General features: G+C 34.1%; 1 protein-coding gene and 1 long non-coding RNA gene across 2 annotated transcripts; one reads left to right on the top strand and one right to left on the bottom strand.

Moving 5' to 3' along the window:
* Positions 1–998: 998 nt before the first annotated feature.
* On the bottom strand, positions 999–1703 carry LOC104908496 (uncharacterized). The gene is made up of 2 exons (XM_010697612.2): positions 1441–1703; positions 999–1371 (listed from the first exon to the last, which is right to left on the bottom strand). The coding sequence occupies exons 1-2, from the start codon at positions 1701–1703 to the stop codon at positions 999–1001; spliced, it is 636 nt and encodes a 211-aa protein (XP_010695914.2).
* A 3775-nt stretch (positions 1704–5478) lies between these two features.
* LOC125498998 (uncharacterized) lies at positions 5479–6379 on the top strand. Its single transcript, XR_007275650.2, has 2 exons — positions 5479–5738; positions 6216–6379. It is a non-coding gene; the product is annotated as an uncharacterized LOC125498998 (long non-coding RNA).
* The last annotated feature ends 7784 nt before the right edge of the window (positions 6380–14163 follow it).

Raw genomic sequence — 14163 nt, 5'->3', positions numbered from 1 at the left:
GCATCTTATCTTATGTCTTAAAGGGATTCTGTTGAGCCATGTCTTGATTCTATTATATATCTAGTGACTACTATAACCTATGTATAGAGAGAAACTAATTGTAGAGGCTGAAACATCAGTAGATGTAGAAGGCTTGTAATTGCTACTTGTTCACGAAGAATAAAAGAACTGAGCTAATTTGTAATATGTATCTTCTTAAGAAAGAAGATAACTAGGAGACATGTAGGCTAATTTTTAATGTGAAGTATGATAATATTTAGTGAGTTAGTAAGTTTGCAGATCTTCCATGTTTGAAATGTGGGGTTGAACTCTAGTCTATGAACACCTGATATTATTTAGCGTGTAGTTGCGATTATTGATTGGATTCATATGTTGCCTAATGTGTGGCCCAATGTTGTTAGAATCGTGATCGAGGACGACAGATGCCCCGGTAAATCCGATCATGGGATATGAGACCGGCTTCAGACATGACGCTTCGCGGCCCATTTTTTCGAATGTATCCTTATATAGGATGTTGGCGAAACTGCCGCCATCCACCAGTATGTGATGAACCATCGCCGTTGAGATCTGCAGATATACTACCAAGGGATCATCGTGGGGGTAGATGATGCCCTTATCATCCTCTGACATGAACGCCAAGGACGACATGCTTGGGGGGTGCCGGCCATTGTCCGGTGTTATGATAATTCACTTGGTGCCTAACCTCCTTTAGGCTAGCTGACACCATGTATGCTTCCCCAGTGCGTCGGTCCTCCTGAGATGACGTGGATTTCAGTAATCCGTTCTTTCACCGACTTTCTGCTGCCGTTTTCGTCTTCTCAAGACGGGGATTTTTTATCAACTCTTGCTTGGTACTGGGTGAAGTAGCCTCTTCGCACCAAGTCTTCTGTCCTGTCTTTTAGGTCTTTACAGTCATCTGTGACATGACCATAATCCTTGTGGAACTCACACCACTTCGATTTATCCCGACCCTTGTAGTACATCTTTCGGGGCCGTTGTCACTTGTCTGTCTTGTGGAGTTCGTATATCTCTGCCTGGGACATTGTCAGAGGGGTGTAATTGCGATATCGATCAGATCGCCCTTCCTGTCCCTTCTTTACGGAATTGCTTTCCTCCCTCATGCCGAAATTGTCCGGCTTCTTGTCCTTCCGATACTTGTCCTCCTTGCGATCTTTCTCCTTTTCCTTCCCATCTCCTTCCGGCCTTTTAGCAGTTGCCGCCTTGTCAAACTCTTCTCCCCTGATGAAGTCATTTGCCTTTCCCAATACTTCTGTTAGGCTTGTCAGCTTTTTATGGCCCAGGTAGCTTCTTAAGGCAGTCCCTTCTTTCAGACCTGTCATCAAGGCTAAGACCGCCACCTCTTGCTGCAGACTGGGGATGGTAACGACTTCTACGTTGAAGCGTTCTACATAGTCCCTCAAGCTTTCTGAGTCTCCTTACTTGATGGACATCAACTCGCCGGTAGTCTTCTCCCTGCGTTTGTTACTGACAAAGTGGGTAACAAACATGGACGTGAGTTGGCAAAAGTCGAAGACAATTGCTGGTGGTATACTCTTGAACCACGTTTGACCAAGCCCAATTAGCGTAGAGGGTAAAACCTTACACCATACCGACTCGGTATTAGTGTACAGCAGCGTGTGGCCCTCATATGCCGATATGTGATCCTCCAGATCCGTCTTGCCGTCATACTTGCATGTCCGCATTTTGATCTTCTCCATGTGCTCTTGGAGGATGGCAGTGGAGAAAGGAGAGTTTCTCAGGATACTGGTGCCTTGCGTCGGTATTCGCTTCCTCTTCTGGGCTAGCTAGGTTGACTGCTGGATCTCTATTTCTTGCGCCTCTTCTTCATCCCCCTCCCCAACTTGTTTAGTGGGGGTCTTGGAGTTGGCCACCTGATCCTGGTCATTCCGGCCGTGTTCATCGTGGCGAGCCATCGCCACTGAACGCATATTTCTCACTGAACTGTGGAGGTCTGCTTAGAGGACGCTTGTCGGTCTAAGCGGTCGGTGGTGTCTGGCTAGCCATGGCTTGAAAAACCTCTACTGCACTCTAGAGCAGTCTGGAGTGAACATGTGTTATATTCTGTTGAGGGGTCTCAACAACTTTCTTCCCCTAATTAGTTGGTGGTTTGGACGATCCTACCACCGGCAGCAGGGTTGAGAACCCTGGTGGTGCTTTCCCTATCGGGATGTTGGTCTCGTCAGTTTTCGGCATCCCGAAATGCTGATTAGGATCCATAAGAGTGGTTTTGCTGTCAACACTATGGCTTGACTCAAAGGTATATAGTTCACCCCTCCTTCTAGCGTCAATTGTTTTGGTATGGAATAAATGGTAGGGTATGAACCGGTATCTCTTCCGTATGTAAGTCGGTTTGGTTTCCTGCAAAATAGAACACATAAGCTAACATCGGAGGTTGATCCGAGGAAAGCTCCTCTGATGTCTAAGTCAACTTATTGGCCCTGAACTTATTGGACCTTATCTGAACTGAACTTATTGAGCCTTAACTGAACTTATTGGAACTTATTAAACCTGATTGGACCTGATTCAACTTATTGGACCTGATTGAATCTGATTGGAACTTATTGGACTTTATTGGAAATTATGGACCTTATTGAAACTTATTAGACCTTATTGGCCCTGATTGAAACTTATTAGACCTGATTGAAACTTATTAGACCTTATTGGACCTGATTGAAACTTATTTGACCTTATTAGTAAAAAACATTGACCATGAATAAATAAATATTACCACTAACGTAAATACTACCCCTCAAAATTTTTTATGGAGTAATAATTATTATAATTCGTCCTTTAAAAAATAATGATTATTAATTATCTCTTATGATAATTAATTTAACAATAAAATTTAATATTTATATATTTGCCTATACATAACTTTCACCACTAATATATCTAATAGTCTTGTTTTGATTTTATAAAACACTAGTAGAAAATCAAAAATTAATTAACATTTATTGCTAACAAGTTAAAATTGGCACATATAAAAAATTCTCACTTCACTTTCATTAATGTGAAGGTAAGTAGATAGCATTAACTCCTTCCTTCATTTCTTCTCTTTTCTTCTCCTTTCATTTATGTGAATGTACTAGAAGATAAAAAGAAAACAAAAAGAAAGAGAAAAAAAATGGTCAAAATCACCGTAGCTTTGCATGATATTGCTTCATTCATTTCTTGATTGAAGAGGATAATGTAGAAGATGAAGAAAGATACTCCGATGAAGAAAGATACTCCAGTGATGATAATGAAGCAATCAATTAATAACATTTATATCTTTCATTGTTATTAGTAACGAAAACATGTTATCTTTAGTTATTTAAAGACGAATTGCAAAATATTGTAATTATAATTATTATTTTTATTGTTAACCTTAATTATTTGACCATGATTGTAATATTATTTAATAGCAATATATATGAATAATCAAATAATAGACAATAATGCAAGTATAATACTATACATTGTGGTACTTTAATAAAAAATTCTAATAATAACATAATCAGCTAATAGTAGTGAATAATAAAATAATAGACATAATACAAATAAATAATAAAATAATAGACATAATACAAATAAATAATAAAATAATAGACACTAATACAAGTATAATACTATATAATCATTGTGGTACTTTAATTAAAATTCTAATAATAACATAATCAGCTAATAGTGATATGAAATCATGAATAACAAAATAGTGGACAATAATACAAATATTTATTAAACATTGACTATTTGGACCTTATTGGATCTTATTAGACCTGATTGGAACTTATTGGACCTTATTAGACCTGATTGAAACTTATTGCACCTGATTGGAACTTATTGCACCTAATTGAAACTTATTGGACCTTATTAGACCTTATTGGAACTTATTTCCCTTATTAGACCTTATTGCAACTTATCTGCACTTATCTGAACTTATTGGGCCTGAAACTTAATTTTTTAAGTTGAGCAGAACGCACCCTCAGTAATGGGTAAATCGGTAGCTTTCAAGTGGAGTATAATTGTGATTGTGAACATACCTTATGACTAAGATCAACGGAGTATTTATAGGAGCCGGCAAGAGTCCTTGCTAGGATAGGACTCTGCTCCTATTGGTTGAACGTAATTCTATCCTCTTTGGATACAATTCTATCTAGCTTTATTGATACTTATCTTTAGGCCCGTAGGCGCATTTAGATAGTAACTGGATCAAGCCCAGGCCCATGTGAGAATGACCCAAGGAGGAGTGCCGTGACGATTCTTATCGGTCTGTGTGGACCGGTATGGAACTTGGACAACCTCCATACAACATTATCGGGTTCGCAAAATATTACTACTACATATAATGAATAAAATATTAACATCAATAAAATAATAGAAGATCGTTAGTACAAATAATATTCATATTTCAACTCAAATAAACTAAGAATATTTAATATATGATTTTGCTAATTATTATAATTAACAATGAACAAGACATATTTAGAAATTAGGGCTATTAGATATCGAGTCTTTTCTAGTTCGTGTTTAGGCCTATTTGTTTAGTTAATTAGTAGGGTACTATACAAATCCTATAATAACTCCTGCCTCCATTATTCTTATATATGTACTCTCTCCTAAATCTAATAAAAATACATTTTTCCTTTGCATATGGACGTATCACATTGTTATTGAATCACGTTAATTATTGTGTCGATTGTTTTGTAATTCTTTCTTGATTTATTGGGTTGGTTACAACACATTTTTTTCCATTGACAATATATAGTGCTCTCATATATCTCCACTGAGTCGCTTTCTTACTTTGTAGACAAAGTTTATCATTCGCTATTTGGTTGTCATTATGCGCAACAGATATGGAGCTTGAGTGACTTTGTCTTGTTGTTGGCGGATGCACCATCATCTTCTTTTCCCGAGCGTTTTAAATAGCTTCTTTTCAGAGTATCTCGGGAGGAGTTAAGAACTATATTGTGCTGGCTTGGACTGCTTGGTATTGTCGAATCAAATTCATTTTTGAGCAGGAAGATTCAAATGTAAGTAAGGGTGACTTGTAGTTTTGTGAAGTTGGTGGCTGATTATTGAGATTAGGCGGGCAAGGTGTTCACACCATCACACCCAGCGCGCTTATCACTGTTAAGCTGGAGCTCTCCTACGGAGGGGTGGGTAATAAATAAATTTTGATGCACACATAAGCCAATATGGAGAAGTGGGTTTAGCGGTTATGTGTAGAGACTACCATTAGGTTCTAGCATTGGGCATGAAGCGAATGAGGCTAAATGGGATGCAAGTTTGGCGAAGGCGATGGCAACTCAATATGCTCTTGATTTGGCGTGTATGATGGGTTATGGTTGTCTAGCTCTCGAAGGGGATTCATTGATGGTGATTAATGCTGTGAAGAATATAACGATTGGTGCACCAATGCTCATTTAAAAGCTGAATTTAATATCCAGTCTTCAATCTTACCAGTAATACCAATCTCTCCCCATTTAATATAGTATGATGCAACTCACGCCCTTACTTCCCACTCTCCCATAAAAATGTCTCTTCTCCTTTCTCTCCTTCCCATCTTTTAATACTTTCTTCTCTCTCTTTTTTTACTATCTAGATATTCTGGTAGAGTGGTAGGCATGGCCAAGAGCTTCATATCCTTTATTTTTGCTCTCCTTTTACTCTCATGTTTGGAAGATGTTCACGGTTCAAGACTTCTTCATGGAGAAAATGCACCACAAAGTTCCAATGTGAGTGACAAATAGCTCTTCTCAGTTCTTTTTTCATACTTCAACTAGGGATAGTCAATAGTGTTCCATAAATGATTTTTGGGTTATTTTTCATGTGGTCAAACAGTCACAAAATATTTAGTAAATAGTTCATTTGGCTAGGTGCAAGTGTGCAACCGTGCAAAGCTGACTTTTCAACAAAAAAGTAATTTTTTTTTACTAACGTTTTGAAAACCGCCTTTGGTTTTTTCTTTCTGTTTATATTTAGAAAACTAACACAATCTATGATTTTATCAAACACATTTACAAACAGTTTATAGAAATGCAATCAATACAAAAAGTAGGTCAAAACAACCAAGTAAAACAACTGACAACCAGCGAGTACCAAACTCCACTTTATATTATTATTACTTAAAAATATTTATTACATAACTTTCATACCATGTTAGAAAAGAAAAACATTCCATAATATGTTTTGTCTGGCTTTTGTTCTAGCAGGAATCGAGCACCATATTAGATGGTTGCACTAGTATGGACGGAGAAGATTGCTTGTTGGACAAGTCTATGGTAGATCATACGGACTATATTTACACTCAAGATATTAAAGTTCCATGAATGTAGTCTCCACTTTCTTCTTTTCATGAATTTGTTTTTGTGAGATATGTATACTTCCAAGAGAGAATTTGACATAACTATATTACTTTCTTAATTAAATACTCCTCATCTGACATTGGAATCAATATTATTTTCTCAATCAAGATTGATACTACCAGTCTACCACAATCTACTCTAGTCTACTTAGGAGTATTAGCGGGGTTCGCAATCAGATCAGGTTGTGTTGGTTTTTTGATCGAGCCAATTATAAACGGGTCAATAATCTTTTAACCCAAATCTAACACATTTAATAAACAGGTAAGAAAATTCAACTTCAACCCGACCTATTTAATAATTGGGTTACCCGTATAATCCATTTAATCATAATTTTTATTATATTGAAAAATAGTTATTTTTAAAAAAGCTAAATGAGCAAGTTCATTACTGTTAGTATGCATGTTTAGAGTTTTTAAGAATAATTATGACATATATATAGCAACATATTTCTTTCTTTTAACCAAATTTTAGATTTATCAATTTAATGTTTACTGGAATTTTCCATATGTATAAGCTAATAAGGTCGCAACAGGTCATTTTCGAGTCAGAATTATCAATCTTAACCTAACCCGTTTGATTAAATGGTTTGATCGTGTCAACCCAATTACTTAATTGGGTTGAAAATCGTAAACCTAATCCACTTATTTCGGATTAGGTTTGGATGGCTTATCGAGTCTGATCACCTTTTGCCAGCCCTAGGTGTAAGTGGATTGGATTGGATTGGATTGAACTTTGCCAAATCCAGTCAAAAGTTTTTTAGACTCAAGAAATCGAGTTCGAATTCGATCCAAATTCTTTTTAAGACTAGTTAAGCCCAAATCTTTTTTCTTGAGTCCAAATCCAGTCCAGTCCAATTATTATTAGCAATATAAGCGGATTGCGAAAAGTCCAGAGTCCAATCCATTCCAGTCCAAACATGTCAAACAAGATTGGACTGAAATTCTTTCGGACTAGACTTTGTCTCAAATTTTCGAGTCCAAATATTTGGACTGAATTTGGACTTACCCCTTTTGAGTCCAATAAGTCCGTCCATTTCAAAAATATTTTTATATATAATATATAATTAATATTTATATATATTATAGAAAAGATGCATGTCACTTATTTTATGGAATAGATATACTGAGCTTAAATTTTCAAATTCAATTATGAGAAAATGTTGTGAATCATTGAATCTAAATCGTGGAAAAAAATAACATAATAGTCGGACTGGACTAGACTAGATTCAGACTCAAGAAAAATTATCGGATTGGACTAGATTGGATTCAAGAAAGTATTTGGATCGAACTTGGAGTCAATTTCTCAAATCCAAATATCTTTGGATTGGATTTGGCAAAGTTCAATCTAGTCCAATCAATTTATACCCCTAATTATATAATACTCCTTTTGTCCCATAATATAGTGCTTAATTCTCATTTTTCACGAGAATTAAGGAAAATGGAAGGAGTAAGTGCTTTCCTTGTACCTTTGTCTTGGAACTAACTCTTTACTTTCTTTTTCCTTGAAATCATATATAATATTAAAGCAAGAAAACTTCATCCTATGTGGCAGCCTCTTATTCTCTCAAGCCTCTCACTGCTCCAAGGTTTTTCAACCCCTCTCATTTAATTGCCACGTGTCATTGATTGAAGTGACAAAATAGCAAATCGTGGTGATTGAATCATGTAGGGCAATCGTATATATTGCAATGAAATTTAAGGAAATAAATCATTGACTTCTACAAGCTAATCCGTAATTATAGCAAACTGAATGTTGGCATATATATCACACATTCTTAAAAATAATAATATATGCTGATTTGTAAATCAATTGTTTCTAATAATTATTATTCCCTAATTTCAGCACCATATATCTCTTTTATATTATAAACCAGTTGACAAGTTAATTGCATAATGAATTCTTTCCATAATACAAACCCTAATTTGAGAGCAATAACTCTATACCTTTGTAGCATAAATATTTGAATCACAATCAACAATGCAATAACGTAATAATGGCGACTGTCTTCATGGATCATAAGGATAAAAAACCAAAGGCAGGAGCCTAATAGCGGGGAGAAGCGAGCCACCGAGACAACCACCAAGACAACAAAGGAATAGCACCTGCGACGATGACACAACGACAGTAGCACCGGCGGAACATGGCAGCAGCGCCGTAAAGTCAGAGGAGAGAGAAAGAATTTATCCAGTAAAATGCGGGTTCAGGGGTCACTAAATAATTTGTTTCTTTCTTTTGCTTATAGTAGTTGCCTTGAGGATATTTCAGATCAGGTAAAAATCTAAATTTACAATTTAGTTTTTTTCTTTTCTTATTTCTTATTAATAAATACAATCATATAATCCCTTATTTGTAATTTCTTAAGAAACATACTAGAGGTATTTTTTAGGCCCGTTTTGTAGAAAAGGCCATGAAAATAACTCCTTGATTCATCATATACTTAATTTATTTCAACATGCAGCTTATAATAAAGGCAACGAAACAAACTACCATTCTATTCCTATTAAGACCAACTGTGCTTATTATATAATGAAATTAGACAAATTTGTAGATATTTTTGGCGATATAGTCAAGGAAACACATTGATCAAATGACCTATGGGAATCAAAATTTTGGATACTGAATATCCATTGGATATATACACATGCAAATAGGATTAGTGATTGAAATACAAGTTTTTGGATTAGAAACCTAAAATGCATTGGAAACCTATGATCAAACTTACCTTTTGATATTTTCAATGAACTTAATAGTCAAGACTCAATAACTCATTTTTCATTGTATTTCTATCAAGACATTCAAACTGAAAAGTAATTGATTTTCTTCATGTCATAGAAATATTTTGGTTAATATTTCTAGAGATGATAGAGATTTTCACCACAAAAAAGAGGGTTAGATATTAGAGAATTTTTTTGGGGAGATGATGAGAAATTTTTACTTCAAACGAGATTTTACTTCAATTGAGGTGAGGGCCTGAGGAGAGGGAAGAAGAGAAGACAAATGGGGAAAAGGCTCATGAAATGATAGCAAAAAGAAGATGGACGGAATTAACTAGGCAAACTAGAGTTAATCTCCACTATACATGCCATATTAAAAATCCTAACTACAAATATGAGGCAGACAAATGCAACTATTGATTTACATTTACTTTGTGCAAATTCATACCTATAGTTCCTTTAGATCGTGTTTCGAATCTCTTTTCGAAAAATAAACAATGATAAAACATATGTTAGCAATTGTGTTATCAATTAGTCCTTTTTACTACAATTAATAAGTGACTTCACCTTACAATTTACTAATATTCTTTTTGCGTTTTTAATAGCTTGGTCAAAAGGATGAGTTACAGGACTAAATTAGTGTGTTTTGAAGTAAAAACTTACCTTTTCAAAGTGGATATTCCTAATTGTAATAGTATAGGTCAGAGTACAACTTTCACAGTTATCAATACTACCGATGATCAAAAGCTTATTGACAACTGAATGGAAAAACATGCATATATGCTGAGATTAGAGGTGTGTGCTACTTATTTAAACTACTTTGTACCATATTTTTTGAAAATTATTCTTTTCACCATAATAATCTTGAAATTGTAAAAGACCGTACCATGCAAAAAAGACAACTTTAAGCAAAGGCAAAGTGAAAGTAAAATTGGGAGTGTGAAAGAAAATAAAGGATTTGTTAATAAATAATAACAGCATAACATATTTATATATAACTTTGTATGCATTATGCACATGTCCAGGTTGAGATTGATTTTGAGTGATAACACATGTAATTATGTGATAATGCTGGTATAGTCATTACTCAAGTATATTTATTTTTTAAAGGTTCTCAATTTGCTCAGAAAATATAATAAGTTAATAACATACATAAACAGAGTAGGTGTTTTTTTTATTTTAGTATATCAATTCTACGAACGTAATAACAATAACAATATTACGATTTACAGTGTACGGGTAGTAAGTCAACTTTGATTATTCTCGATACAAGATCATATATATCACAAAGTTCTTAGTTTTAAAAGTTGGATAGATTCGTTCTCATGTAGTTCTCAAATTTTGGAAGCGTTGACAATAGCCAATGACGTTGATGGATATGTAAAAAGCATTTTTTCCTTCTCTACAAGTCCATTCACTTCTTTTTGTCATGGTCAAAATTTGAAATTTTAATATAACATTATCTTAGTACTCTGTATGTGTAAAAATAATGTATAAGATATGCCTGAATCCATTTGTTAGGTATATTACAAAAAGTTGATGATATAAAATTTACACCAAGACCTTGATAAACAAGCGAAGATAACATAATTTAAGAATTGAGTGAGTAATTTCAACTGTAAAGAGATAAATAATCATTCAACTATTGAATTTCTATAGATGATCACTCATGTTTTATAAAACCTGTGCACGTGTGTACGTTCTTTATACAAATATAGCAACTGTGAAAATTTACTTTTTAAAACAATATATGTATTAATATTTTATATTATTCTTTTAATTCGTCATTATTATAGATTTACGGGTTAGATTGTTCCATCATATTTTAGGGAAAATAACGTAAAATCTTGAATTTAGGAAACCAAAATTTTTTCATGCAACTTGCACGGTTTCACAACCTAGATTTTCCTCATTTTGTGCCCAAATATATTCAATCAAAAATCTAAATTTACTATAATAAAATTATTTTTTATTTTGGAAAAAGTATTGTCAAACGTTATTAAGTTGTCTTTCAATGAACTTTTTACATTATCTGTAATCGTTAATTGTTTTCACCATTCTTAAATCAAATCGTAAAAAAAACATCATAAAAAACAACAAAATAAATTTTTTTAAAAGATAATTTATAAAAGTTGCTAGAATTATTTTGTTGCCTCTATTTTTATAATTTTTATTAATATTTAGTAATTAAAAAGAATAGAACATATTAAACGCGTGGATGAATGGGTGACAACTGGGACGTAGCACCACCTGAATGTAATTCACATGTCACCAACTCCATCCATCACCGATTTTCATATATTTACTACGGGTTTTCATCCGTTTTAAAATTTTGGGTGAAACAGTTAACCAAATATCCATTTAAAATTGAAAGTTTTCCTTATTATTTCTCATTACGCAATAATCACAATATATACAATGTTAGGCTACAAAGTAGGAACCTTTCCTAACTATCCTAATTACAAGAGATAATCAAGGATTACAAAATCCTTGACTTATGTACATCAATGAATATTCTATAACAATATTCTATCACACCCCCACAGTCGAAGCGGGAGGTTTCCGAACACTGAGACTGTCACGAAAATCATCAAAAAGAACCATATGTGAAGATATCGGCGAGCTGATGACGAGATGGAACATGTAACACCCGTATGTGGCCTCAGGCTACCTTTTCGCGAACAATAGTGAATGTCAAGCTCAATATGTTCCGTACGCTGATGGTTATTTATTCAATATGTAAGGGAAAAAAATCCCGTGCATTTTTGTACGGGTCCAAAAACTATTTATTAAATAATTATTCAATTTTTTATCGAGCTGATGATACATTTTAATGGATCTCGATGTTATCACGTCTATGCGGTAGATTATATAATTTTGTTTAATGATCATATCAAAAACTATTTACTAAAAAGTTCCCGTGCAGTTTGCACGGGTCCATGAACTAGTTAAAATAAAAAAGCAATAAATGTTTCTTGGAATGGTGTAAAACAATAAATAAGGAAACATATTTTAAAGAAATGTAGGGGTCTTTTGAAAAGCTTATGTAAGAATGAAAGATAATTTAGTCCAAATAAATTGATAAAAACGAAAACAGTCACAACACTTTAGGACACACTAAAAGGAATGTGTGGGATGGAGGGAGTATATTTATTTTTTTCTCGATTTGCATGTTCAATGTTTTCTCATGATTGAATCATTAAATTTTGAAAAATTGGACTTATTACAGGCATACATTCCACAAATCAAATTACATACATATTTAAAGTCTTATAAGATTTAAATTGCAAAATATAAAAGGCACCAAAAGGGTAAACTAACTTTTGTCTTTTTAGTTTTCATTTTTCACTTTGGACTTTTGGATGGTAAGTGAAAATTCGAGCACCTGATAAAATAAGTTAGATCTTACACTACTAGCTAGCTATAAATTGGACTTTTGGAAGATAAGTGAGAATTCTAGAATTTTTAAAGTCCACTTACACAGTTACACCCCTAAGTCTACTAGCTAGCTATAATTGTTTTTTTATAAGAACAAACTTAGACTAGCTTCCTAATCTAGGGGCCAGCTTAAAACATCCTTAAGAATTATGGGGGAGAAATCCATAAAATAAGGAGGAAAGCAATATAACATGGAAGGTTAGTCATGTACCTTGTTTAGCTTTGCGAAAGTAGTGACGAAACTGGCACATCTGGAATTGAAGAGCCTCTACACTTGTATCTTTAACAATGTTAGAAATCTCACAAGGAATACCTAAGAATTCTTCATATAATTGATGATCCCTAAATAATCTCCTTCTATAATAAGATGAGTGATGTTCAACATAGAGGCTCCCTTGATGCCTTCACTAAGAGCCCAAGCCTCAGTTTGAATAATAGAGATATTAGAATCTAGGGACTTGGCACTAGATAATAGAACTTCACCATCACTATTTTCAATCGAAAAACCTAAAGAAGAATTTCCATTACTAAATTTATAACCATCAAAATTTAGCTTGCAAAATTGAAAGTAGGGGATAAGGGACCAAATGAGATTAGTACTCAGTCGAATGATCGTGTGATGATTGCACTTGCGAGAAAAAGAGGAGGCAAAGGAGAAACCACCTAGCTCATTGTCCACTTTAGACAATTGAGCAAAAAAATGTCAATTTGAAAACTAGCACGGCGGGGTGAAATGCCTTTATCATTGAAAATCACTATATTTTAAGATAAACCACCACACAAAAGAAAACTTATAATGACTACCAAAGGAAGCTTAGAATGACAATAATCAATCTGATACCAAAAAGAGAATTGACTAGAAAAGTTGAACTCTTGAGCAAGTTTAGGCCAATGACCATTGTCATGAAGACATTAAAACATATCTAAACTGAAGGGCCATTGAAAAAAACAAAGGTGAGAAAGAGATTCAAGGAATTACAGCCTGAACCGCATTGTTGAGGGAGAAAACTTTACATTTTTTAAGTCTATCTTTCGTAGAAGCCCATCATGACAAACTTAATTAATTTCCCTGAAAAAAATAATTTGATTTTGGGAGGAACATGCAGCTTCCAAAGCCAAGGAATCTCAACTTTTTCAAAGTTCGGATTATGAATACCATGAGCCATCGAATTCGACTAACTGAATACTCCCCATCAGTCATTATACCCCACACAAGAGTACCAAGCTAAGGATAAGAAGGAGGAAAAAGAAGAAGAAATATTTGAAGCTATGTGGGGGAGGACAAGAAAAACATTTTTTTCCCGATCCCAAGCCCATGATCATCAATAACATCACTAACATTGAGAGTACTGACTCATGAGTATGAAGAATAATTTTTTTAAGGGGATACTAGAAGATCCGGTTATCATCCCAAAATTTACTCTCTTTGCCATCCCCTACTTGCCATCTGACCCATGCCTAAACAGTGATATAAGGGACATAAGTATTCTGCATTGCCAAGAGGCTACTAAAGAGACTTTACGAGTTAAAATATTAGGATTTTCACTATACTTTTTCTTAAATAAATTTACCCATAGATTGTCTTTATGTTCAACAAATTTCCGAAAAAGTTTCATTTGAAGAGTAATGTCATTAACATATGC

Source organism: Beta vulgaris, chromosome 6, assembly GCF_026745355.1.
Source record: "Beta vulgaris subsp. vulgaris cultivar EL10 chromosome 6, EL10.2, whole genome shotgun sequence".
In the NCBI taxonomy this organism is placed as follows: Eukaryota; Viridiplantae; Streptophyta; class Magnoliopsida; order Caryophyllales; family Amaranthaceae; genus Beta; species Beta vulgaris.
This window is presented reverse-complemented; position numbering and strand designations above follow the sequence as displayed.